The 25,588-nt window shown below is 33.3% G+C and overlaps 1 protein-coding gene across 1 annotated transcript; it reads right to left on the bottom strand.

The window, feature by feature from the left end:
- Positions 1-1,285: 1,285 nt before the first annotated feature.
- LOC123566378 (neuropeptide receptor 15-like) lies at positions 1,286-25,101 on the bottom strand. The gene is made up of 3 exons (XM_045360403.2): positions 24,007-25,101; positions 4,826-5,078; positions 1,286-3,746 (listed from the first exon to the last, which is right to left on the bottom strand). Exons 1-3 carry the CDS (start codon positions 24,492-24,494, stop codon positions 3,270-3,272), a joined length of 1,218 nt encoding a protein of 405 aa, XP_045216338.2. The 5' UTR covers positions 24,495-25,101; the 3' UTR covers positions 1,286-3,269.
- Positions 25,102-25,588: the final 487 nt, after the last annotated feature.

Below are 25,588 nucleotides of genomic sequence, written 5' to 3'. Positions count from 1 at the left end.
GATCAAATATTCTTGTATAGCGTTTCGACATTTATCGAGAACGTAGCTCATATGAACAGCTACTTTTCCGTCCGTACCGGAAAAACTGAAATCGCATACGGAGAATTTTTTACACATGAAAGTTTATTTTGTTGAATGACATTCTCCTCAACGCTTCATGATCAGTTGCATACTCACAAAGGTTTGAATAATGTCCTGTGAGAAAGTCATCTGCTTTGAAAACATCCTTGAATCGAAGTCTTGAGTCGTTTTCTGCAGTGCAAGAAAAGACAATCCCCTAGGCGCAAAGATGAATTAAACTATGCCAGTGGGACTTACAATATAAACAAGGAAGGACAAATTCCATATAATGCAATTTATCGTGTGATTTTCTAATAAGGGGAGATATTTTATTACGTTTGTCAGCTATGTCTTGTGACTTTCCAGCAACATCTTTGTTAAAAACTTAAAGAAAGCTTGAAAGAAAATGGATAAGAATTGCTTACTATCAGAGGTGTTCAGCTTATATTCAAATATTTTTAAATTAAACATCGATAAAATCGAAATATGTCGCCCGTATCATCTCACAATTCAGTTAAAAAGTCAGTTAAGTAAATAGTTTCTTTAACAACAGTGTTTTGTTGCAAAAAGAGGATGCAAAATGACAGAAAACTGTAATGTTCATCAGCTACAAACTGCACAAATAAAAGGCAACTTCCTTGTTTATAACGTGTTGAAATATAAATTGAACACTTTTCGTATTTGTTTTACCAGCATATTTGTCCAAATAAAATGTTTGGGGTGCTCCGTTTATTTTCGGGAAATCTATTATAACCTTTATCTTTTTTTTTTTGATAATTAATGTTTCCAGAAATAGGTCATATATAAATTACTAAATTATGTAAATTACTAACTTACTAGTTTATTTTGAAAAAAGAAACAGTTATCAAGGAAGAATGTTTTGGATGTTTCAAAGATAATATCTAAGTTAAAAGAAACTTGCAGTAACATATAAGCAAGTTAACATATAGTTCCTAAATCGTTCATTAGCGATTTTTATCAAGGCTAAAGTTATCATGGGAAAGATATTGCGAGTAAAATAATTTGTGTAAAATATATAAACAATAACGTCTCAACAACAATTCCCTCATGGTTTCAAGTGCCGTTTTATAGCAAAATTGAAACGATTTAATATTGAACTGGAATCATGTTGTTCAGTCCCAACAGAGCGGCGGCAGTTATAAAAGAAACGGCTCTGTCAATATTTAGGCGAAACAACTTCAACAGAAATTCTCAAACAATAAACTACTTAAAGAATAAGCTTTATTTAGATATTAATGGGTATTTCTAATAGCAATAAGTTTTAAAAGCATTAAGAAACTTTACAACATGTATATTATGAGTCATGAAACGCAAGCATTAAAACTATTTGATCAATTTTCGATATATGAACAGTTTCCCGAAAAAATGTCCTTTTTGTGTTCTTTAACGTCTACTATGAATGCATGTGTATCTTGTAACAAAAATGGTTACATAAAAGTACATGGTTTCATCTGATAACTCTTGTTTGGAAACAATTGAATACAAGACAATAAATATAGACTTTAAAAGTGTATTTTGAATGCTATCATGTCTCATCTAATTTGTAATATATAAGTCATCCAAATGTTGACAATACTTATTTTATAATATCTTTAATTGTAACATCCTCTTATAGAAAATGTTCGGCAACTAAAATCACCAAAATTTCAAGTTTACATCTGTTATAAATATATGCAAAATCTTTACAGCCATTATTCGTGAATGCACTCTACGTGTCTTTAGATGTCTGTAGCTATGGTATGAATATTAATAGCAATTAATACATATAAGCCGCAGCACGGGAAAACCTACGTGCGTTTGCGACCAGCATCTGTGCGGACTGGTCAGGATCCATGATATCGATGTTCGCTTTCAAAGCCTATTGCAATTAGAGAAACCGTTAGCAAACAGCATGGGTCCTGATGAGACTGCGTGGATGCGCAAGCTGGTCTGGATCCATGCTGGTCGCAAACGCACTATGTTGGTTTTCCCATGGCTCGGCTCATATGCTGTAATCATAGCTTTTACATGACATGTTCTCAGTTTTAGCACTAAGTGACACTCATTTTCAAATCATTTCTAAATGTGGTCTATTTTACTAGTGTCATTAGAAGTGACTTTGGAGAATACAGAGAAAGCCATTTTGGTAAATCACATATCCTTGACCGTTTGAAACTAACCTTACCAGTACCTTAGCGACCAGGCCAAATGACACATTTAATCGTAGTATCATTGATACAGATTCGATAAATATCTTAATAATAAATATAAGGCTTACATCATAATTTTATGTAAAAACTTATCTGATTAAACTAAATTTCTTCTGTAACAGCTGTTTTTACTGTGTAAAACACAAGCTACATACTGGCATATTGAGGGCTTATAGGTTAAGGTTTTGTATATTTTATGATTGCAACGTTTTATTAAGCAAATAATACAAAGTTGTCCCAAGAAAAATGTTTATCCGCTATAATCCGATGTTATGAGAGAATTTGCACGAACATACGAACATGTCTCTGTCACTTTGTCTGTGTAAAGCTGCGGTATCAATCAGCTCTGAAGGTTCCTTTTCCCATAACTGCTGACTGAGGCCTAATTAATGCAGCTTAAATATAGGTGAGATAGCTTGACTGACACGTTGAATTAAGATTTAATTTACAGGAAAGTTTAGGTAACTTTACTAACAGGTTGAATATAGGTAAATAACTTGAATGACATTTGAAATATAGGTGAGATACCTTGACTGACACGTTGAATTAAGATTTAATTTACAGGAAAGTTTAGGTAACTTTACTAACAGGTTAAATATAGGTAAATAACTTGAATGACATTTGAAATATAGGTCAGGTATCTAAACCTGGTTTTTAAGTCAAATTTGAGTGACTGCTATTAAATGGAAGGATGGAACAAACATGGAATTTGCTAAAATATTAAACCTATTGTTTTACTACCAATAAGCGAATGAAATATGCTACAACATGGAATATCACATCCAATAAACTTTTTGACAATATCTACTAATATTCAAAGATTCTTTTGCCTGGGCGCCTGTTTCAGAGTAAAACGTCAGTATTCCGTTTTACAAATTATACATGCTATATTTTCATAAAACCGGTATCTCGAACATGTAGTTTTATCATTTTCCACTCTCCTAGCATATCGTAAATGGTGTATTGGTATTCAAAACGCAACGTTTGTATAAAATAGATTCAGACTTTTGAAAATGTTGTAGACCGGCTGATCGTTGAACTAATCTTTCGTGATAAGTATCTGGATTCTGAAATGTCTTGTCCAGTTCGCTGATACTCCGTTGGCTTTGGTAGGCACAGGTAGCACAGGTATTTCTTAAAATTCTTTCTAAAGTTTTGACTAAATATGCTGTAAAGAATCGGGTTAGCCGCCGAATTTACATTAGAAATAACAATGCTGAACACACGAAAAGACCATGTGACCTGAAACGGTTTCGGTGAAAATGTGTCGTAGATCAGCAATATTTGTGGCGGGGCGTAACATACAATGTACACAAGCACGCTTGAAGCCAACATCTTAACGACGTCTTTGCGGGCTTTTATAGTGTCCGACGTTTTGTCATGTTTTGGTCGAATATCTTTGCGCATCTGAAATCTCGCATGTAGTTCTTCTGTACTAGCATATAACTTCTTTCCGATGACGGCGTATAATATAACCTGTCAAATACAGATATGGTCTCGAATAAGATCATCGGTTCGTAAATGACGACTTCTATATATATTTCAACTAAGAGAAAAAAAACGGTGGACTAGTTGGCCAATTAAAATGGGGTCACAATCTGACCTATATGGCACCAAAACTGTTATTTCCAGGATGCGGACCTTAGAGTGATTCATATAAATAATTGAGCTAAAATAAATTAGTATACACTAAAGCTTGGAGAACCGGGAGGTAAACGAAATGATTAACAGAATGTCATGAAATAATATACATAATGAATTGAAACGTTAAAGATTTACCTGTACAAGTCATATATTACTAAACCTGTCAGTTTGTACATCGTTGAGAAAGTGCATTTTATATTGTTAAAAGGATCTTACATGATTTTCCTTTCATACTGAATTTGTGAAATGAGTTGAAAACAAAGCAGAAATTTTTTTAATGCGAAGCTCTCATATCATTTGTTCTTCAATAATCATGATAAATGCAATGGGGGAAGACTCATTTTATCACATGATAGCTTCTGTTGAAACATCGAAATTTCTTTTTTCTTTATCTTTCATAAACAATGTCGGTTCAGTCGTCTTCTATATACCACAGTCACACATACGGCGCGGATAGCTACGTTTAGCTACGGTTAGAAACGTAGTAATCCGTATCGATCCGTACCTAAGCCGTAGCTTAATGTTGTAACCCGTATCAATCCGTATCAAACCGTACCAACCCGTACGTCTCAGGTACGGATCGATACGAACTACTACGTTTCTATCCGTGGCTAGACGTAGCTATCCGCACCGTATGTGTGACTGGGGTATTACTGAAAACAAGACTTAGTGCAATACTAAAAAGTATGTGACGGTTTTATACCACTCGCTGTACCTCAACATGTGATATGTGATTATATGTCTTAAATTTGTCAATTTGATATTCACTATTAGCTTAACAGATTTCAGCCACAATGTCTAAATACCTCACTTCCCCTCACCCCCTTGAAGTTTCATATTTCTTTTTGCCAAGTGGTAGAAGTTGTGAAAGAAATAAGGCTATATTGTAAGTATGCACTTATTAATATTACCTGAACAGTAACCGGTATAAAGTAGAAGAAGGCAAACTGCATGTATTCGAACATTTGCTGGTACTTTCTCTCTGGAAACACGATAAAGCAATGTTTGTAAGGAACCGATGGATGAGGGATCATCAAAGTGTTCAAAATCGCCGTCGGCAGTCCACAAGCCAAAGACATCGGCCATATAAATAGTATGGCGAAGACAATTTTTCTTCTTCCGCATAAGATATGAGCTTTTAGCGGATACACAATGGCAACAAATCTGAAACATAAATTATTTTATTGATATTACATATATAATGGATTAATATATTATTAATAGTTTAAGCGTAAGCGGAAGCTGATTTAAAGGCTTGTATTTAAGACTGTTCCATCCAAACTTCGTAATAGCGATACATTGTAAATATGATATAATTTACTATTGTTCCCGTTGTGCGGACTTGTCGTATCGCAAATTTTTGCAAATGATGCAAGGTTAGGACATTATAAGATTAAAGCGAAAAAAATGGGATGTTGAATAAGACTGGGATACTTGGGATGTCGAATGAAGGAAGGTACATGGGATGTTGAATAATGTTGCATATATATTTAACGTATGTCTTTTTTCTAGTTTCATTTATGCTAGTACGTTTATAAAAAAATGGTCACAAACTTGGCAATAGTTACAAGTTACTAAGGCTGTTTAATTTTGAAAATATGTATAAGTGTAGTAGAATCTAGTTGCGGCCAGTGGACTAATACTTCGTATTCAACAATGCGTCACTGTATGTTAGTTAAAAAGACCTGATAATAATACCCATGCTATTTCTAACTAATGTTCGCGCATATTGTAAGCCATCAGCCAAGCTGTGTTACACAGGCTTTCTGTTAAGGGTTTGAGTCTTTTCCCGACTACTTAAAAGCAGTAATAACCGAATCTCTTTTCCAAGACAAGTAGTAGCATATCGCAACATATTCTAACGTATCGCAATATATTCACATATCGCATCATATTATAAGATATCGCAACATACTCTGTAAATAAGGGTATCAAATAATCGATTACAAGATTTATTATACTTCCAGTATTTCTAATTTTGCAGATAGATTTATACATATTATATATCTATCATCTGATACAGTTAAAGAAAATCTTAACTTAATCAACTGTTATTCTACATCAAGAGAAAAATACTTGCATATACGCATGTGTGAATAATCGTTGCCAATATTATAATTAAATTGTTTCTCAATGACTTGATGTATTTCTACAAGTGAAAAACAATATGGAAACAATTTCATTAAGATTCATACGTCCAGATGTGAAAAGAGTCACAATGCAATAAAGACCTACAGTCCTGTATTTTTAAATTTAATTTTGATTGACCATCTATGACAATGTTGTTTAAATTTCATTCAGGGACATAAATTTTCTTTAAAATAATTATCAATCAGACGAGCTGTCGACATGTACTATCCAGGGACTTGAAACAAGCATTTTTATGTGCAAAACACAATGTAGCTTTTCCTGATTTTGAAAGACTTAAATGTTTATGCTAATGTTGCGTGTTTGTGCATCTCTACAGATCATTGACATTTTGCTTTGGTATATTTCAAGGCGAATTGGATTAACTGTTTATATTGTGAAGTAAAGTGGTGATACAATTAAAGAATCCGAATGAATTTACAGTTGTTGTCTAAGCAAATTTTGTTTGATTATCATTAATTATACAAGTCAATGGAATTTGAAATATATTATTATGGATGTTAATTTAAAGCGTTACTTCTGCAATGATGTGAACAGGAGGAGTTTAACTCCACTATATATTAACTCTAAGCGATACTAATTTTTGACTTTTGACTTTCAAAGTAGTTCTGCACGTTCGGATTAATTTTTATTTGCATATAGAATTTGATTCAACCCTGATTTTTTTTAAAAAGAACTTCAAAATTTATTAAGAAAGCTCGGCAAATAAAAAATACATTCTTGTGCTTGGGTTTAATTTTTGGTAGACTGATTACAAAAGTTTAGACCTCAATGGGCGTCTATGGGAAAATTTTGATAACATTTTCGCGAATAGAATAGTTTCTACAATGTAGATTCTAATGAAACTCAAACTCGTCACACTCGTAACTAATCGAATGTCTACTAAACATTGAAATTAAATGTCTAGTATACAGAGAAAAATGAAAACATTCTGACAGTTTTTTAGATAAACCTTTTTTCCTTGTGACAATGACCTTAAATGTCACCTTTAGCCTGCTGGTTTTGTCTTTGCGACCAGTACAGATAAAGATCACGGTCTGCACTGTTTGCTATTCAGTCTGTAAATTTTCGTTGAAAACCTCTTTAAATAACAAATGGTACTGTCCAAATATGAATGATAGACCAGTCCATTTTATAAATATATCAGGCTAAAGGTTAAGGAAACACTTCCGTCAAACCGTTAGAACTATCGGATGCTACGGCATTAGTGCTCGTGTCATCAGTCGGTCAGATGGATGCAGGTACATCATAAAACTATAATTATCCCCTTCTGCACTGTAATGAGATTTAATGTAAAGTTCTCTACTGCTTAATAATTAAGGTAGTCTTTGTGGAAGGCAATGATTGTCTTTTTTCCTTGGTTAACAATTTCATATTTTTTAACCAAATTTCATTTTTATGATATAAGCCCTCGGTCAAGTGCTTGAACAGACAATAATATACCCGACAACTGCAGAGTATGATAGAATTTATATAATCACGGGAACGATTAACTGATCTTTATTGTATATAATCAATTCAAAATCATCATTAAATCTAAAGTGGAAAGCTGCTATCGATTTCAATTTATAATTACTGCATGCTTTATCCGGTATATAAAATAAATAGCAATTTTGTGTTAAGAACTAAGAAGATATAATAAAGATGCATTATGGTAGGGGATAACTATTATCATATCTATAATGGAATGACCTGATTAGTACTCTATCGGAAATATAAAATGGATTCAGTGCTTATGTCCTGATATGTCCAATCACCAAAATTCTGTCTATTAGTAAGCAGAAATTGTTGTACACTTGATGTTGTCACGTTCAACAATTTGTTGTTTTTAATCTAATATCATTCCTGGCTGTTATGTATATACTACTGTCAGCTAAAGAAAAATTATGTATATTATGACATGCGGAAAGTTCTTTATGTAATGTATACTTTGTCGTTACCAATGCCTTTATTTTAAGTTTGAAATCCTTTGCATAGTTTTCATATTAAATCATATTTAAAGTCATAATATTTGAAATGAGAAAGATTTACATAAGCCAGATCAAAGTTATGGTTCTTGTGCAGTGCACTTCATTCAAGTCTGTACATAGCATCTTTCTAAATACTCGCATCCCACCCAAATAAAAAGCCGGAAAGGAAAACATGAAATTTAAACAAAGGGAATGTTTTAAGTCATAGCACTTTTCTTCCCCATCTGCGTATATTCCAATCCAGGGAAATTATTGCAGATTTACTTTTACTGAAGGCATTACTCTTGTTCACTTATATTTCTTTGTTTTTAATCTGACTGGAGAAAGGTTGCCCGTCGGAGGAAACAAAGATGTTTTGTATTCAGTCCCAATAATTATGTGACATTGACCTTTGCCCCACCAACCCCTTAAAAGTTAACGACATCTTACGACATCTTAACTCTTTCATATTAAAGTGTTCTCTAGTTACCGTCGAAAGATAGACCCTGTCGACCGACCGACGGACCAAGCTGAAAATAAAAGCAATTTAGTCTTAGTCTATTCTTTTTGAAAGGGATATACTAACCGATAAAATGTCCAGACAAAAAATCGTTAAAAAGACAATTTCTTAGAAAATTGACATTGACGTAGGATTTTAGGTTCCTGTATACTGCACTACTATGCGTCACCGCTACATATGTGTATTTCAAGTTTGATGCCAATAACTTGCATATAGTTTTATACATGATACAGGCAAACATCAGCAATAACCAATGAAAATGGCAAAACATTCTGACGCTAGAGTTATTGTTATTGTTTACAGCTGTCAACCGTGGCCCAACCCAAAGTGATGGCCCTATATTGCTCACCTGTTATCATTGCACTTGAGGACAAGAAGGTCCTCAGAAAAAATATCTAAATCCAAAGGACAGGAACAACAAATGGAAGAAGTTTAACCAAAAAGAAAAAAGAATTCTTACAAGGTATAGATATATCAAAAAAACCTAATAATTGGAGGTACCAACTATGTTGTACCACAGAAAAGTGGTCTCGGTTTTTCCCTACGGCCGATAATAAAAATGTTACTAAAATATGCTATTTATAGTAACGTAAAAGGGAAGTAATTAAAAAAAAATGTTGTAAGTGAACAAAGAAGGATCTGCCAAATAAATCTGTTGACATAAATGAAATTTCAGATCAGTATCTTCATTAATTATGGAGATATACCCACTTTAATTTGAAATAAAGGGAGGTAATTTGACATAAAATCAGTCCATAGTTATCTACCCTGATTGTCTTAGTCCAACTAATAACAATAATGAAATTTCAAATAAGTCCTATAAGTACTTACTGATATAAATCCATTTTGTTTACAATCAGGGGAGGTAATCAGATATAAAATAACTCTTGAACCTAAGATTGGATCTGATCTGTCATGGAATCCAATATTTATTGTTGTTGAAGATATATTGGAAGTTTGTATCAAATAAAACCATAAATGAAGTCTCTATATGGCTGCAAAAGCCAAAATAGCCAATTTTGGACCTTTAGGGGACCATAACTCTGGAACCCATGATTGAATCTGGCCAGTTGAAGAAAGGAAGCAAGGTCTTGTGGTGATACAAGTTATGTGCAAGTTTGGTTAAAATCAAATCATAAATGAAGCTGCTATTGTGCAGACAAGGTCAAACTAGCTAATTTTGGCCATTTCAGGGGCCATAACTCTGAAACCCATTATGGGATCTGGCCGCTTCAAGAAAAGAACCGAGATCTTATGGAGACACAAGTTTTGTGCAAGTTTGATTAAAGGCAAAGAAAATCTCCTATATAAGTGACCCCCCCTAAATACCAGACTTTTTAATCCCCAATATACAAGATCCTGTCTGGTCCAGTCTGATAAGGGTCCATAAAACCCCTGTAGCCTTGACATATAGCCTAATTATTGTCAGAGAATCATAAATTTTATTGCCTACAGATAAATTGGTTATTTCCTGTGTTTTGCATTTTATTAATTGAAATGCTGTTGTTTTTTTAGTCTTGTTTTTCAGAATGTACACAAAATTATTTTAATTGATAAGATACTAATTTTGATTGCTCAGTCGTGTTGAGTAATACCCTGGCCAATTAAATTATAACTCTTATAGCAAAACAATTCTCACTATAAAATAATTATTCAAAACTTAATAAGAGAAAATACAAGTTTGTTTATTCAATGATTATGATCTTTTTATCAAAAGTAACAAAATAAAAACGAAAAAAAAAATTATAATTGCTGGATTTTATTAGAAATTAAAGAAGTGTTCAGTTGCATTTTTAATAGATAAAGAAGGCATATAGACAGAAGGATGTTATATATTAAAAATGCTTAATTCCTCTTGTGTTGTCTAAATAATGTTAACGTTCTTTTATGTATAATAAAATCCAGCTATAAAGATATATCATTGTTTAAAATACACAATAATTCATTACTTCTAAAAGCTATGTGCCTGAATGCATTTTTTTTATTTTTGATAATAAAAAACAGCAATGTTAAAAAACTTACTTTATTAAAAATATGATAAAAATACTGTTGTATCTTATCACTTTTCTTATTTAGCCCTAATTCAATCAAGCTTTCTAAACTCGTTATAAAGGTGAGAACTGATTTGCTATCAAGGTGAGAAATATCACCTGCAATTTATTTACTGCACAGTAGCTATACAGTAGCTTATTATGATAAACAGAAGCAAGTCTACCAATGGTCCCGACTTGTGTATTGGCCCTTATCGCCAATACGCAGACCTTATCATCTCCATAGGCCACATACCAGGAATACCAGAATCAGTGTCTTTAAATTCAAATCATAAATGAAGCTGCTATTGTGCAGACAAGGTCAAAATAGCTAATTCTGGCCCTTTCAGGGGCCATCACTCTGGAACCCATAAAGGAATCTCGCCAGTTCAAGAAAGGAACCAAGATCATATGGTGATACAAGTTGTGTGCAAGTTTGGTTAAAATAAAATCATAAATGAAGCTGCTATTGTGCAGACAAGGTCAAAATAGCTAATTCTGGAAATATCAGGGGCCATAACTCTGGAACCCATAATGGAATCTGGCCAGTTCAAGAAAGGAACCAAGATCTTATGGTGATACAAGTTGTGTGCCAGTTTGGTAAAAATCAAATCATAAATAAAGCTGGTATTGTGCAGACAAGGTCAAAATAGTTAATTTTGGCCCTTTCAGGGGCCATAACTCTGGAACCCATTAAGGGATCTGGCCAGTTCAAGAAAGGAACCGTGATCTTATGGTGATACAAGTTAAATAAAATCATAAATGAAACCACTATCGTGCAGACAAGAAATTGTGACGCATGACGCACTGACGCACGGACTGACGACGGACGGCGGACGAAGGGTGATCACAAAAGTTCACCTTGTCACTATGTGACAGGTGAGCTAAAACATATGCAACAGACAATACAAGACAGACAAAACAACCAGTTGAAAAAAGGGGCACCGCCTTGGAACGGTCAGTAACCTAAATAAAGAAAACTGGGGGAGGGGGGGGGGGGGGGGGGGGGTTAAACGCGTTTAGGGCATGCCAACCTCGCACTTACCCTATTTTCAACAAGTTAAACAACACAATGTAAATAACATCCCCGCTGAGAAAGGCTCTAACATTAGTGCAAAACTAACAGATAAATAAAGTAAAACATAAAATTAAGGTTAATTTGAGGTTCAATTAGACAAATGTACTCAACAACTTGTCTGAAGTCAGAGAAACAAGTAACGCTCCAGACAAGTATTAATGTCGGAACCACGAGACTGGACGCGCGATAAAAATATTATATGCTGCCATCGAATGCATAAAACATTTTGTAAAATATAGAAATTTAGTGGCTTGAGGCATTCACATTCATATTTGAAAGTTTACCGATCAATTTCAATACTATATGTTTTCCATGACTAGCGCGTGGTAAGTGCTGTAACATCTCATAAATGCAGGCAAATATTTGACACCAATTGTGATCGTCGCTGTTTTACATAGAATGCAATGTCGGCATTTGTATTTAGGATAGTTTCGTTTTAATCACTTATTGAAATAACTCATTTCAGTTTCAGACAAATAAAAAGGAAATTACGCCTTTCAATGGTACAATAATGCTTCACATGCTCTAACATCCGTCGTTAGAGATTTCTTCATCGACCGGCACAGCAAATGGTAAGAAAAGCTCTTGAAATCTTCAATTTATTAACGCTTTTGTTTTGAGCAAAAATCGTTTCACAAAAACGGAGTAATACAACTTCTGTTTCAATATACCAATTAAATCAATTGGATCAAATATAAGAAACAATCGTTTCAAAGGTGAAAAAAGTTATAGTGCTGGTATTGCAATTTTACTTAATAAGTACCAATGTTTGTGACATTCTATTGTTGCTGTTTTGCTGTTTTTTTCTTGTTTTTTTTTTGCTGACAGATGATGCCTGAAATATAAGATACTGTAACCATAGAATCCATAGTTACACTTACATGAATATTCTTTGCTAAAATTATTTATAGCGGTGGAAGGTGGGTTAAACTTAAGGCATAACATGTTGATATTGATTGTAGTAGTAACAATAAGCTGCCAGATAAATACACTGATTATATACGAATGGATTTTTGGTCTACAAACAGCCTATATTTCACTTATGAATACGAACCTTGTATTCAGCTCCCATTGGATACTAAAATATTCAATATTGCGACTCTTTTCGCTGCGACGTTCAATGCGTCAAAACGTTCACCGTTTCAGATGAATTTTCAGCCTTATTTGTTTTATATGTTAATCAATTTCAGCTGATATAACAGTAGAAGAGGTATATGTATACAAAAAATGACCGGAAATTCCACTCGGGCCGAAAACAACATTGCGGGTCTGAAAGCGGATACACTTCAAACAAATTAAAAACCAGTGTCCGAACTGCGGCTGCATCTGTACCGCAATAATTCAAACACAATAAATTTGAAATGTATGTTATCATGATCAGCCTCTGGGAAAAAACTGATTTGGAATGAATCAGTAGGTAAACTTGAATGTTTTTGTAATTAAGGAGATAAGAAAAATATGTTTCAAGCAAATTGCAACCTGAAGCTTGTTAGTTTCGGCGTGTTTTTTGCTTTTGTATCAGTTTGCTTTTCGTTTGTATCTTAGATAATTGCAAATGTAAAAAACTAACTGTGTGTCTAATAGTACTCCGAATTATTTATTATCATCTTTTATACGCTACTGTGTGTTGTTTTACTTTAATGTTATTATATAAACGATGGATAATATACAGAAAAGGGTGTAGCAAATTTCAAAACCCCAATAATTTTAAACAAACTGGCTAAAACTCAATGTTGCATTTGTGGTACACAAAGATATTATTATGGAAGAAACAAGTTGCAGATATTAGATGTAAATCTGCGCAGAAATACATATATGTCCCTGGCAAAGTTATTGAAAAAATAAAGCTCATGTATTAACAGCACGTTAGTTGCCTTGTTTGCACATGATATTTCTCCCGCTGATACATGGGTGAAAAAAAAGTTTTTATGCAAGAATTATTACAAATGCTTTCCTTGGAGTAACAATTCCGTGCACGGATGTTTGAACATGACAGGAACCAGAAAGCTTCCCCGAATATGAAAAATCTTCTATTTCAAGTGTATCTTCGAAAACATGAACTGACTAACTTTCTGTTGGGTAACGGGCAGCAAATCCAAAATAAAAACAAATACAGCGACCACAATTCACAAAACCACATAAACGCTGATCCCCTAGAAGCATTAGCAAAATAATAGCAGACTCGGGTTGATTGAACCTGTGACGACAGTAAATTAAATGCGTTACTCCGACAGCCCAATTTACTCTATGTACGCTATTTTGTTTAGACAAACACATACCAAAATCGGCTTAAAAAGTACAATTCCGCGTTTTAATTCTGGTATGTATGTTGGTTGCATTTAATGCTTTGCAAAACCTACATATACGGTATACTGCCCAACAATCTGATTATGACCTATTACAGAATATTTTGCTTTCGCATATAAATGCGCTGTTTCTATGTTTGATAAGTTTTACGCTGACACTAGAATTAACAATATTTATAAAGCAAAAATGAGCCGCGCCATGAGAAAACCAACATAGTGGCTTTTCGACCAGCATGGATCCAGACCAGCCTGCGCATCCGCGCAGTCTGGTCAGGATCCATGCTGTTCGCTTTCATAACCAATTGCTATTCGAGAAACTGTTAGCGAACAGCATGGATCCTGACCAGAATGCGCGGATGCGCATGCTGGTCTGGATCCATGCTGGTCGCAAAACCATCATGTTGGTTTTCCCATGGCACGGCTGAAATAGTTATTGTGGGTCAACCGTATGAACAGGCTAGTCGGCCTCGAACAAATTATACGTCTTCATTATCCCAATAAATCACTCCCATTATCTGAGATAGGGCACACAATTGTATAATTTAGGCAAACATTGATCAACTATTCTCACGTAATATAGAAAATGTGAAGTTAAGAAATAATATTTCATAATTTGATATTCACAAAAGCTTACAGAAAAATATAGGCAAGGAAAACTTAGGCCATTGAAATCACCAAACGCTATCAGAACCACAACCACGTGGAAAACCGGGAAATCCAAAAATACCAATTGCAGTGGATAGTACGGTGGCACAGAGGTGACATAGATGTTTTTTATTTTAATACGTGCGCACGTAATAACTAATACGTGCGCACGTACTAGTATAAAAAAAACATCATCGCATATACTATAAAAAACATCATCGTACGTATAAAGTAATACGTGCGCACGTAATAACTAATACGTGCGCACGTACTAGTACGAAAAACATCATCGCACATATTATAAAAAACATCATCGTACGTATAAAGTAATACGTGCGCACGTACTAGTATAAAAAACATCGTCGTACGTATAAAGTAATATGTGCGCACGTAAAAGGTATTAGTTTATGCGTAGGTAGATGTTTTTCATAAAGTAGTACGTGCGCACGTATTACTTTTACGTGTGCACGTATTACTTCATACGTACGAAGATGGTTTTTTTATAGTATGTGCGATGATGTTTTTTTGTACTAATACGTGCGCACGTATTACTTTATACGTATGAAGATGTTTTTTATTGTATGTGCGATGGTGTTTTTTGTACTAATACGTGCGCACGTATTACTTTATACGTACGAAGAGGATTTTTTATAGTATGTGCGATGATGTTTTTTGAACTAGTACGTGCGCACGCATTAGTTATTACGTGCGCACGTATTAATATAAAAAAACATCTATGTCACTTCTGTGCCACCGTAGTATAGGCATGTCCTATTAGTATGAGGAAATACTAACACAGAGTGTATATATTTTTTCAAATTTCCTTTCTCTTTTATTATCGCAGCAAAATTCTGTCATGGCTCTAGTTAAATATTGCTTTGAGAAGAAAAGGGGAAGAAATATGATACAATATGATACAAATTGAATAGCTTCAGGAGTTATCTCCTATGAACAAAACATGTAATCTGAGTACAGAATTAGTTCATTCGCACTAAACGGTTTTGAATCATTCTTAAAACAAACTTCTAAACAATTCGCTCGGTGTGTATTTTTATTGTTAGTTCATATGACGAAGACATTCACCATGCTTAAATAATGCGTTGGCGCGAATGTGATTGCACCAGATTCTACTAGCATAAAAGATGCATATGCAAAGGACGTGGAACAAAATAGCAAATGGGCTTATACAAGATCAACAAGAAAGCAATTTTTAACTGACCTAAACAAAAGGGCAATCACAGACCATGCTAATCAAAATAACCATGAGATAGACTGTGAGGGGGCGGCAGTAATTGATCGGGAGTCGAATTACAAGACCAGGGTGATTAAAGAGGCAATACACATACGAGTCCATAGAGAGGTCATGAACAGGGACGAGGGGGCCACCAGCTCCCACGAGTCTACGATTCGGTTTTCGTCACAGGAAGTGACGGAAATCATCGAGCATGACCGATCTCGCGAAGTTCGGCATTCTGATGATGGCCTCAGCTGAGGTCGAAACCGTCAAATAGTAAGTGAACTTTTATGTTGTGTTAAGATGAAAAATATGATTCTCAAATTGGATTATTACCAACACAATGAACTCATTCAAGAATAGACCCACGTTATGAAATAAATATATGATTGTCCAACTAATACAATGTTCGTTTGGATAAATTGCCTCGCTCCGTCATCAAGAGCTACCTTAAATGCAAAAATCAGAAGCGCTTTTCATGGGAAAACCCACTGCTTTCACTTTGTAATTTCAATTGAAAGACGCCCACTCTAAAATTCTGCAGAAGCAGTCAAAATTTCGGGAAAAAAACTATTCTGATGTTTCTAGTGCCATATCTGGAATTTTTCTTTTTATTTTCAATTTCTTTTATGCGTGCACTTGCAACAAACTTTTATAGCACACTGTTAGTAAAAAGCTCGCATTGTTATGATCAGCCAATCAAATTTCAAAGTGATCTCCACACAAGTCCCTACAGGAAACCGACCTGTTCACAAATCTAAACAAATGATGGAGTACATTCCTAGGGCATTTAGAAACGTATATGATATATTTTCGCAGAATGCAAACTCCATTTCACCGAAACAATCCCTCGACCATGAATTTTTGGTCATGTGATTATTGCATAACATGTTGAATCAGCGGACTGTTTTCCGATACGAATCTTTTTTGACATTCTTACATCCGATCTGTCAGATCACTGACTTTTTGTGTCTATTTTGTTGTTAACCTAAATGCCCCCTTAATCATTTTGTAATTGTTGATTTCGCCAGAGAAGGCTGTAGTAGACGTATTTATTCCCCATGGGTTTTCGACATATTTAAAAGACAGATGAGATCTGTACTATTTAACTAATTTTGAAGCAAAATCGATTCTTACTTAACGTTAATTAGTCTTAGAAAGAAAACATTTATCAAAGTTTCAGAGGTGACAACTACGCTTCCATCAAACTATCTTTAAACCTCAATTTCATATAGACCATTTTTTTTATACATATTAGTAATGGGTTCAACATTCTGAGAACATTATTAAATATGTTGAAATTAAGATTCAACGTGTGTCAAAATGTAAAAGAAACTCTCAATGATTTCAATAATTTTCGAAACTGTCGAAATACATTTTCAGACCATTTATCTAATTTTCCGAAACTATTCAGTACTGGTTTGTAACAATGCCTGATAGTTTATTCACTATTTGCTGAATGTATTTGTTTTTACGTTAACCTATATCATTTTGGATATGCAATGCGTTCGTGTAATATGTCTATTATTTCTGATTTTGCACAGAAACAATGTGCTTGCACAATCTGTTCCAAGCGGGTTGTTTTGTCATTATGTGTATAGCAGTGCATGTCAATAAACAGCCGCGTGCTATTTGCTTAAAACAGGGTCATGTCAATCATTACGTTGATTCTTGTACGGAAGAATCATTACTCAAACACGTTGCTTTAAATAAATGTCAGAGAGGTTCTCGATTTTATGTGTCCAGAAATGACGTGATAAGTAGTGAAAAGATTTCATTGAAACTTGATGATAAAAAGATGTTGATGAGAGACAATATATGAACATATATTAATATTTAAATTGTGAATTATGTAATTCTGAATAAAATCACATATTTATACCATAAAGTAAATAAAATATGTATTGACAGATGTTGACAGATATATATGTCACTGTAAAGTCTTAGTATATTTCTATCAGCTGCAACAGCTTGTCACAATGACAACACATGTGAATATTAAGATGCACTTAAACACGGTACAACATAAATTTGGTACTTTTAAAGTTCGGAATATATGAAATACAAAAAAATATTCTATTACCAACTTGTCTAACGACGGAATTTATCAGAAGTACGATACGGAAAGTCATCGGGTATATACCGTCATTAGACAAACTAAATATAATATATATAAAGTGTGTCAAGGGCACAAAGATTATAGCCTAACACTGTCTTATATCTGTTCGAGGTATACTGTATCCGCTGTTTACGTCTTTATTACTTTTTTATTTTAAAACAAATAACATAACTGAAAGGATGTTTTACTTGATATAATTATTCTTCATGTAAATACAATCATGTGGGAAAAAAAACCTGTTAAATTCGTGGCTTTTCGAAAGTTTTGCATTGTACTATTAAGTTGACCTGTCAAAACATGTTTCTGGCTTTTATTTTAAACTTATATAGGCTTGAACAGGATATAATGAAAGCCGGGAACAAATTTTGACAGGCCAAATAAATTGTACAATATTAAATAAGTCATGATTTAACTGTACTTAATATTTTTAGTATGCAAATATACTGCAAATGCTCACGATATTCACGTGCATTATTCCTATCATTGATTGTTGAAGTGTACTAATCTCTATTCATATACGATGGATGCTTTATTGCAACATAATGTTGCATTAAATAGTTCTTGCATTGGAAATCACCTATTCTTTTGAATGTTGTTCGAGTCTTGATGCAAGCTCAGTTGTATTGCACTGGTTACGCTAATCAACGATTAGATAGTTTTTCAATGAGTAGTGTCAGTTTATATAGACATAATACTTTTGACAGGGCAAGTGACTATAATTTTGCCTTTCATGTTGTTTGCTTAGGTTAGAGGTGTATCATACTGAAGATAAATAAATGCGAAATATCAGTATGAATGCAGACACTATCATCTTTCAGTATCATACTGTATCCCAGAAGGCTCATCGAGTTAAATACGATGATATACGAAATAAGAACGTTTATCAGGCTACCGTAGACAGACACACTTCTGAAATTACCTCTTTGGAATGGATTAGTGGCAAGTTTTTATTGCATGTCCAATATTTCCGAACAAACTGACGTGGTCAGACCATAATGAGACTGCTTAAGTCAAGTGTGATAGATGAGACATTTATATGCCATTTCATTCTTGGCTATAGATAAATTCAGCAGAATCAAATCTCTACAGAGGTAGTACTGAAATAATATGACCTCCAATTCATTTTTCACAATGAAAAAACAAAACAAAAACAAAACAACAAGACTTCTGATTCATTTTGAAATAATTTGACCTCTCATTCAGTTTTCATAACCAAATAATATGACCTCTCAATCATTTTTTTCTTCCAGGAAGTGCATAGACGGCACTAAAATACTGACACTGATTCATTTTGCATCCAGCACGTACTGAGATGACCTGAAATAATGTGACCTCTGATTCACTTTGCTTTTTGCAAGTGCAGGTGCAGCATTGAACTAGTGTGACTAACTGTGCTTTTTGCAAGTGCAGAAGCAGCTCTTAACTAAGGATATCTCTATTCATTTTGCTTCCAGAGAACGCAGATGCAGTGGTAAAATAATGCGACGTCTAATTCATTTTGCTTCTATGCCAGTAGCTGTGCAGTTTGATATGGCAAAGGTCCATAAAACAGCTTAAGGGAAAAATCTATGTTGCGCTGCTGTAGACAACGCAAACAAATACAGTGCACGTTTTCTGTATAATATATCTTCATACCTCTTGGTTTTTATTTAAACGCTTACTTGGGAGCGGAAGCCTCAAAGGTAATATTTCCAACCGGTGCCGGCTTAACTTCCAGTTTTTACTATCTTGAATGACCCAGAGAATAGTTGTTTACCTGGCGCTTGGTTGATCAGCTTGTCAAGTTTGCAATAGTATACAAAACACTATATAATTATACAGATAATATTTTGGCTTTACTTATGGATTTTAGCTTTTCGTTTAAAGTCATAGCTTTCAACCTTTTATTAGTGGTGGTGGACGATCCAGATGTTCCCTTCAGGCATCATTTCAAACACATGCGGGTATCATGGTAAAACCATCGATCGTTTTAGATAAAATGCATGAGCATTTCTTTTCTAAACTTTAACGTATTTGTTCTTCTCTTTTTGTAAATATTGAGATGAAGTTTAAAGAATATTTAATTGGTTTATTGCTATGTAATGTTTTTTTTTTATTTCTGTTTTTCCGACGATTTCAATTATGTTCTTGTATTATCTATTGTCTTAGTAAGTATTGTGCAACGACTTTGGAAATCACTTATATTCTTAGTAAAGGCAAAATGATGTTTAGACGCAAAGGTTTGATTAATTATTCATATTTATAATGTCTGTACTGAAGGATTAGAATAAAAGTAAATATAGGAAAAGAAGTCTTTAATTACTTTTTTACGAATGAATTTTGGAACAAAAGGATTATTCGCAAGGAAAATGGTATAAGTAGACAAAAAGTTATCATAACAGACACTTCCTTTTGTTCTAATACATAGTCGATTGACTTCATTATATTGTTTTTTTATTTCTAAATTGATTTAAACCATTTTGACTTGATTTTACAAGGAGATATTATATCCCACGTAGGGATTCAATCAAGCATTTTATAATAACAGATACTCGTTATGAAAAAAAAAATCTACTGTTTTTCAATACGACCTTAAGTTTAATAAAGAAATAGTATATCCCAAACATTGATTTACCGCCGGATTAATCATGGATTAGATTAAGATGCGACCGAATTATTTCACGAGGGCTGCCCTCGTGATATAATAATACGCATCGGAACCATAGTGATTTAATTCAAAGGGCAAATCACTGCTTGAGATATATTGTTTGTATTTCACAAGAATGTCATATTTGTTAGGCTTATAATGTTAGTATTTATTTAGTATTTATTTTCAGTTTAATACTTAGTTTATTTTCTGGTTATAAACTACCAATTGGTTCGTGATTATGTCAATCTTTTAACTCAACTCATATGAACTTATTCAAGCATTGTGTTTTATGACAACTCTGTAAAACATTTGTTGGAAAATCATCACGCATTATCAGATCTCACGACACTAACCAAAATAAATTTGAGGAAATTTCTCAAACGATGAGAAATTCTTCCACTGATTGAACATTTAATGATAAGATGTTTGAAGAAAAACGCTAGGAATTTTAAGGAGATCAAGAGAAAAAAGCTCATAAATGTTGAATAAATGCGATATCACCTTTACATCAAATAATTACTATAACATTCATCACTTCTTTCCACTATCCGTTATGCTATTTTTATTACGTTTCCTTGCATAGGTTATTCAGGTTATGTTGAAAGATATGGATTTTTTATCGTAAAATAGATCAATGTCATATATTAATAATTCATCGTGCTACAAAACTAGAGAATTAAGAACGGAACAGAACAGAACAGAAAATTAATTAAGAATGGCGATAGAAAACAAGATTTCATTCAGTAGCTAGTTAGGGAATGACGTGCCTGTTGAGATAGTGTCCGTTATTTGATTGACGAGCCTCTTGGGGTAATGTCCGATATTTGACTTACATCGCTCTTGTAATAATGTCAGCGTTGTTTGTGATTTTAATTTAAAATGTGTTAGAACAAAATTTAAAAAGATGTTTCTTTTTCATTTTTTAAATTTTTTAAATAAAATGTTCCTGTTAAGTGAAAAACCTTTACTAATACTTTTAATGTATTTATTATTAAAATATTCGGATCAAAGATCATGAAATCACTTTTAGAAAATGCAGACATTTATGATTATGATAACATAGTATACCTAAATTGTAGAAAAAGACTTGTAATAATCAAAAGTGATGTCAGTACTTTCAAAGGCTTTTCAGCCGAACCCGTTACAATTTATGATGACTGATTTTAAACCTAAATAAAAGGCTAAAAAAAGATGAAGGAAGGTCAACTATATATATCACATAGGCAACTTATATATCAAAATATATTGTTCATAAAATGACCTAAATATTTTAGTAATAAATGTTTTTGAGGTTGAAACATTCATATCTGTTTGATTTTATATAATTTAAAAAATATATTTTTTTCAGACTATCTTTAAAACGAAACACCTCAGTGCGCAATACAAAGAACAAAATACAATAGTCATCTCATTTTGCATAGCACTGATTCACTTGAAAACAAAAAGATATATATTACTTATATTACGTGTGAATACATCAAAGGATTCGTAATTTAATTACTTATGTCACTTATGTTTTTTGTACAGGTAAGTGGCTCAGTAAGTGGGAATCTGAGATAAGCTGAAGTTATCCATTGTCTATAAAATTAGCATAAATCATATCGCAAACACAAAATACGAGGGGCGTTCAATATGTAATGTTACTCCGTTTGTAGTTCCGTAACCGCTTATTATTTTTAGATGCGGTTTTCGGTACGTTATAGAGCAATTTATTGGGAACACATAGCTATATAAATTATAAAAATCAGTAGATTCAAAGTAAAAATATAATCATTTGAGTGAGGTGTACTCGGGTATACTGGACAATTTTATGTCCAAAATATTAAGATTGTAATATGCAATTCCTTGATTCTACTATTGAACAACTAGAACAATAGTTCAATTTTCAGTTTAAACAAATAAAACAAATCACGATCTTCACAAAAACACATGAAAACTAAAGTAAAAAAGTTTATAACAGTTTTAAGTTGAGTGTGTACATTTTTACTCGAAAAATGATAAGGTGAGTACAATAAGCCTCTGCAATTTTGCCAGGCGCGATAATCATCGCTTAAAAAATTCTTGTATTTTAAGTTTATACTAGTATCTTAATTCTCGATTGCGAAACTAGTTCTTACAACTTTGATTAATCGCTCTCAACACCCATTCCAGATTGAATCAACCTGGAGTTTAGATATTTTAGTTGTGTTGTAAAATTAAAAGTGCAATAAATAGTTTAAAACAAACGCAAACGCATCACAAATAGCTGTACCTCGTAGAAAAATAATAGAATGTTGTGATTTTACAAGTTATTCTATTTTTTCCGAGACTTTAGTTGCCCAGGACAAACCTAAATTATAATTATGATCCAGTATACCAAAGTACACCTCACTAAAATGATTATATTTTTACTTTGAAGTCCTGCCGATTTTTATAATTTATATAGCTATGTGTTTCCAATAAATTTCTCTATAATGTGCCGAAAACCGCATCTAAAAATAACCAGCGGTTACGGAACTACATACGGAGTAACATTACATACTGAACGCCCCTCGTATGTATACAGACCAAAAAGTATTAAAAACTGTATTTTTATGACTACTCATTAACCGATGACGGCGTAAAAACAGTATTATTATTATATTAATTGTTAAAGTGTAAAGCTGAGCAGCGTGAAAACTGTCCATTTTATTTAAAACACAAACATTATATGGTTATAAAAACATCGTAATTTGTCACCTAACGGTTACACTTAGTAAACTCACGTTATACGGAAGTCAACAAACAGCATGCATAAAATTGTAAATTGGTTGATTTTGCAAAAATATTTTTTTGTTAAAAATTTTGTGATTAAATGCAAAAAGAACCATGTTCGAGCTAAATTAATACAATATTGCATTAAAATTCATACTCTCTTTGTGAAAAGCGACTACATCAGTTTGTTAACATGTTAACAAACTGTACAAAGAAACATAATAGCATTTTTTTCTGAAAACTTAAAACTTATTTGAACTGAAGTTAGTTTAGTACTTACGTGCAGACATTAAAATACCTGATTGAAATATCTTATATGTCCTCTTAGAATTTATATAACAGATATACTGATAGGATGTATATTAACAAAAAATTTTCGTCAATAACATATTTTAGAATAATTTAATTCTGAAGGCATAACATGTTGAGGTTTGCGTGCATAAAACGTCTATTTCATGCAGGTATGAATTCGTTGATTTCAATTTTTGACGATGGGGTAAATGGGAATTTTATGTATTCGTAGGGGTTATGTTTCGAGGATTGACACAACTAAACAAATCCACAAAAAATAGCCCGACCAAATTTGATGATTTCATACTATACACCAAGTTTACAAATGATTGCACTGAAAATTTCATTCACATATAAATACGAAATAAGTTTCTTTATGTACTTAAGCGTGAAATGGTATAAGAACTCACCTTTCTATACAAACAAAAACGAGGGATAATATGGAGACATAGAGACTGACGACGAGGATGAAGCGGTTGGCCTTACACAATGTGGCGCCAAGAAGCCATCCACGGTTCATCATAAACTGTACAATCTCTGGAATCCCAATCAACATGATGACAAAATCTGCCACGGCAAGATTCATTATAAATATATTAGTCAATGACTGTCGCATTTTCCTGTCTAACAGAATGACTATAATGACGAGACTGTTGCCGATAAGCCCGATGGTTCCAATGATACAGAAAAGGATGGATAATAAAACAATAGTTTCGATGGACGCCGGCTCCGGGGGAGCAGCACTTAACATCGTTATGTTTCCATTACTTTCATTTACACCTGCAAAGTAAGCAGGATCCGCGTCTGCTGTCATATTACCATTAGTGTAATCCAGTGTGAGGTTCAACAAAGCCTTCTGGCTATGATCCAATTGAAGAGATGTATTCGTAACACTCATTTTCAAAATGTTAAAATATTTAATTCTATAAGTATTTATTAATTAATATCCCATGGTGTAAAGACAAGCGATAAAAAGTATTGTTAACTACCTACGTAGTCAAATGATTTTTTAAAGTAATTTGATAATGTAACAATATAAAAACCAAACAAATATTCTTTCCTGGAGACGCGACTCCTTTTAACAGAATTCAAGCACACACTGCCACGCACTACCACACAGGTCGTTCGTATATTCCCATTTATCAATATTTCATAACCATGGATAAAAGAAACTGAAATTACATTAACGTTTTACTTCTTCTTTTCTGCTTTCAATTCATCACCAAATTCAATTTCCATATGTCGCCAGTTTTACCGCTCAACTGCCATTATTAATCCTTTTACTTTTCTGTCGATTTTCCAGTCACCGTCTCTAATAAACTCCGGTTTTCCTTTCAAAGCGGACGTTTAATTTACTACCGCGCTAACTATCTGAGTGTTATAACATATGCATATTCAAATTAATCCGCGATCTATTTCCAATAAACATACCGTTATTAACCCTACACTTTATTTATAAAAGTCGCGTAAATATAATTCAATTTGCTATAAACTGTTTACGTCCGAACGGTGTTCTGTTACTGCTTTCGATGAAATGTTTCCGTTTTTCCAGATTCCTTCTGGGTTTTGCTCTCTGTAACGGCAGAGGTCAATTGTAATATTGAGCTGTCTTCAGCAGACTTTCTAGGTTATTATCTGCCCAAAGACTTTCGGTATCCTATAACATATATTCGTATTTGTTCCAGGTCTCGTGACATAATATCCTACATACAGTTCTAACAAATTATGATAGTAACAAACATTTTCATAAGAAGATGCCATGAATTTTACGTTCATCTTCAAAATTAATAGTTATATAGTGGAATGTCATAACGATGCCCACACATTTCAGTCGTGAAATCGTAAAGTCTAGTTAATGTTTAAAGTGACATATAACGCTTTTTGGTAATATTTGATTTAGTGTAAAACTATACAAAAAGTATAAAATAGGGTTATTATAACAGTAGCTCGATCTGGGATGGTGTATTCGGCTCGAGTGGATTTTGCCAGATC

The sequence above is a fragment of the Mercenaria mercenaria genome, chromosome 8 (genome assembly GCF_021730395.1).
Source record: "Mercenaria mercenaria strain notata chromosome 8, MADL_Memer_1, whole genome shotgun sequence".
Lineage (NCBI taxonomy): Eukaryota > Metazoa > Mollusca > Bivalvia > Venerida > Veneridae > Mercenaria > Mercenaria mercenaria.
This window is presented reverse-complemented; position numbering and strand designations above follow the sequence as displayed.

Bases quoted from the DNA above. Each gene is read 5' to 3' on its own strand.
- LOC123566378 (XM_045360403.2), bottom strand. From the start codon at position 24,494: ATGAGTGTTACGAATACATCTCTTCAATTGGATCATAGCCAGAAGGCT. The intron at 5,079-24,006 runs GTGAGTTCTTAT...TTTATGTTTCAG, and splicing joins GTTTTTGTTTGTATAGAAAG to ATTTGTTGCCATTGTGTATC. The intron at 3,747-4,825 runs GTAATATTAATA...TGTATTTGACAG, and splicing joins TTATACCGGTTACTGTTCAG to GTTATATTATACGCCGTCAT.